This window comes from Telopea speciosissima, chromosome 4, assembly GCF_018873765.1.
Source record: "Telopea speciosissima isolate NSW1024214 ecotype Mountain lineage chromosome 4, Tspe_v1, whole genome shotgun sequence".
Lineage (NCBI taxonomy): Eukaryota > Viridiplantae > Streptophyta > Magnoliopsida > Proteales > Proteaceae > Telopea > Telopea speciosissima.
Genome location: NC_057919.1, coordinates 46,188,941 through 46,192,200, shown reverse-complemented (window position 1 = coordinate 46,192,200; position 3,260 = coordinate 46,188,941). Strand labels below are relative to the sequence as shown.

Genomic DNA, 3,260 nt, shown 5'->3' with positions numbered 1-3,260 from the left:
TTACTTGGCCGTTCGCTGCTGGTATGCCACGTTCCTAAGCAGTGCCTTCTCGTAAACCTCGTCTAAGAAATCTAAGTTTGCCTGGAGCCCATCATCATATGTGCGTTCGTTGAAGTGCAAGATTCTATGGGACATGGCTAGGACTTCCACTGGTGCCAAGGCCTCGGTACCATATGCCAGTTGGAATGGGCTCTCCCCTGTGGGCTTCCTTACTGTTGTTCGGTATGCCCATAGGACACTAGGAAGCTCTTCGACCCACTTACCTTTGGCTCCCTGTAACCTTTTCTTGACTCCCTCTAGCAGTGTTCTGTTGGTCACTTCCACCTGACCATTAGCCTGTGGGTAAGCCACAGAGATAGGCCAATAGGCCAATGTTGTAGGATTGGCAAAAAGCCTTGAAGTTTGGATTGTTGAATTGCTTCCCATTGTCCGTGATGATGATTCTTGCTACCCCAAACCTGTAGATTACCTCGTCGAGAACAAACTTTTCCATCTCGTTCTCTGTTATCTTTACCAGTGGCTTAGCCTCGACCCATTTGGTGAAGTAGTCGATGGCGACCACTTGGTACTTTCTGTTTCCAGACGCTACTGTGAAGTCACCTAGGATGTCCATCCCCCACATGGCGAACGGTATGGGGTTGAGGATGGAGGTCAACTTTGTGGCCGATTGATGAGGTGCTGGGGCGAACAACTAACATTGTTCGCAAGTTTTGGCATATGCTACGGCCTCTTCCTGCATCCGTGGCCAATAGAATCCCTGGCGAAGGACTTTATAGGCTAGTGCTTGCCCCCTATGTGGCTTCCGCATATTCCCTCGTGGATCTCTATCAGGGCGTACTTGGCTCCCTTGGGTCCTAGGCACCTGAGCAATGGTGCGGTAACCACTTTCTTGTATAGTACCCTGTCAATGACAGTGTACTATGATGCCTGCATCCTTATCTTTCTGGCCTCGACCTTGTCTTCTGGTAGTACATCATTCTACAGGTAATTGACTATGGGGTCCATCCAGCTTGGTCCCTCTTTAATCTCATTGACTTGTTTCTCCTGGTACGTTGGCTCATGCAGTATTTCGACGTACATGGCACTGGCCAAATTTTAGAGCTCATCGTTTGCTAGCTTGGACAGGGCGTCTGCTGTGGCATTCTCGACCCTCGGTACTCAAACCATCTCGAACTTTGTGAACTCCATGATCATCTCTCGAGCACGTGCTAAGTATGCTGCCATGCGCTCATCTTTCGCCTCATACTCCCCATTCACTTGATTTACTACGAGCTGAGAATCGCTTCGGATGGGTAGGTGAGTGACCTAGATGGCTTTGGCCACTCGGAGTCCAGCTAGTAGTGCCTCGTACTCTGCCTCATTGTTGGAGGCCTGAAAGGTGAATCAGATGGCGTACTGAATTCAAAAACCTTCGGGGCTGGTGAGTATGAAGCCAGCCCCACTCCTTGCCGCATTACTCGAACCATCCATGAACATCTCCCATGACCCTCGGTCATGCTCCTCAGGTTCCTCCACTTCTAGCTCAACCTCTGATAGGGTGCACTTGGCTACAAAGTCCGCTAGGGCCTGACCTTTGATGGCCGTCTGAGGTTGGAACTTGATGTCGTGCGTAGATAGGTCTTTGCAGTTTACCTTCTTCCTTTAGTAGCACCGCGCTTACCGCAACTAGGGTGACGACCAAGTGGAGTTGCAACTCTTCGTTAGGCTCTGGCCATTCAAGCAGTGGTGGACTCTCTGGGTACCTCTTCAGTTCCTTGAATGCTCTTTGGCACTCCTCCGTCCATGTGAAGACTTTAGGCTTTCGGAGGTTCTTTAATGTCTTAAAGAATGGTAGGCACTTGTCCCCAACTCGCGACACGAACCTTCATAGGGTCGCGGTCTTCCCATTTAGTCTCTATACCTCCCTGACCATTCGGGGCAGCGACATCTCTTGAATGGCCTTGATCTTTGATGGATTAGCCTCTATTCCACGTACTGAGACCATGAAGCCCAGGAACTTTCCTGATATCACGTCGAAGGCGCACTTTGCGGGGTTCAGCCTCATCTGGTTCTTCCTCAGTACGTCGAACACTTCCTCCAGGTCGATCAGGTACTGTTCGGCCTGGATGCTTTTCACGAGCATGTCGTCTATGTACACCTCTACGTTGTGCCCGATTTGTTCTTCGAACATTTTGTTGACTATCCTCTGGTAGGTTGCTCCCGCGTTCTGTAGCCCGAACGGCATGACGCGGTAGCAGTAGTTCTCCTTGTCTATTCGAAATGCTGTATAGGACTCATCTTCCTCATTCATAAGGATCTGGTTGTATCCGGAATAGGCATCCATGAAGGTCAACATCTCATGGCCAGCGATCGCATCGATCCATAGGTCGATCCTTGGCAGTGGGTATTCATCCTTTGGACACTCCTTATTTAGATCGGTGTAGTCGACACACATCCTCCACTTTCCATTAGGTTTTGGCACCATGGCCACATTCGCAAGCCATGTTGGGAACTTCTCCTCTCTGATGAACCCTGAACGGCTCAACTTCTAGACCTCTTCTTTGATGGCAGCCTGTCGGTCTAGGGCCAAGTTTTACTGCATCTATTGCACTGGCTTCTTGGTTGGATCCATGTGCAATCTATGCTCGGCTATGCGTCAGGGTATGCCTGACATATCGGAGGCCGACCACACAAAGACATCTGCGTTCCCCTGGAGGTGTCGCCCAAGCTTGTCCTTCTGTTCCTTGCTCAACAGTCACCCAACCTGCACTACCCTGGAGGGATCGTCCTTGCTAAGCGGATATGGGATGAGGTCCTCCATCGGCTTTCCTCTTCGCTCTGTCAATTCATCTCTCTGGTTACTGATGAGGTTCTCTACACACAGTGCCATCTCTCGGGTATTACCATTATTTTTCTTGACGAACGTCGCATAGCACTCCCTGGCTTTCTTTTGGTCTCCACTGATCTCGCCCACCCCATTCTCTGTTGGGAAGTTCATCTTCAGGTGGATGGGTGATATGATTCCCTTAAGTGTCATTAGGGATGGTCGTCCTAGAAGGTCGTTGAAGGATACCACGGACTTTACTAACATGAAGTTTATCATGATTTTGGTCTGCCGAGGGTACTCTCCGAAGGTGACGGGCAGTTCCATTGTCCCTCTGATAGAGACGGTAGCGCTCAAGAACCCGTGGAGATAGGTTAGCTCTGATTTGAGCTGGTCATCGCCGAACCCAAACAGCCTGTAAGCTTCTAGTTAGAGCACCTCCACGGATGCCCCAGTA

The 3,260-nt window shown here is 50.2% G+C and overlaps 1 protein-coding gene across 1 annotated transcript; it reads right to left on the bottom strand.

The window, feature by feature from the left end:
* Positions 1-426, bottom strand: LOC122659344. Its single transcript, XM_043854465.1, has one exon. The coding sequence runs from the start codon at positions 424-426 to the stop codon at positions 1-3; it is 426 nt and encodes a 141-aa protein (XP_043710400.1).
* Positions 427-3,260: the final 2,834 nt, after the last annotated feature.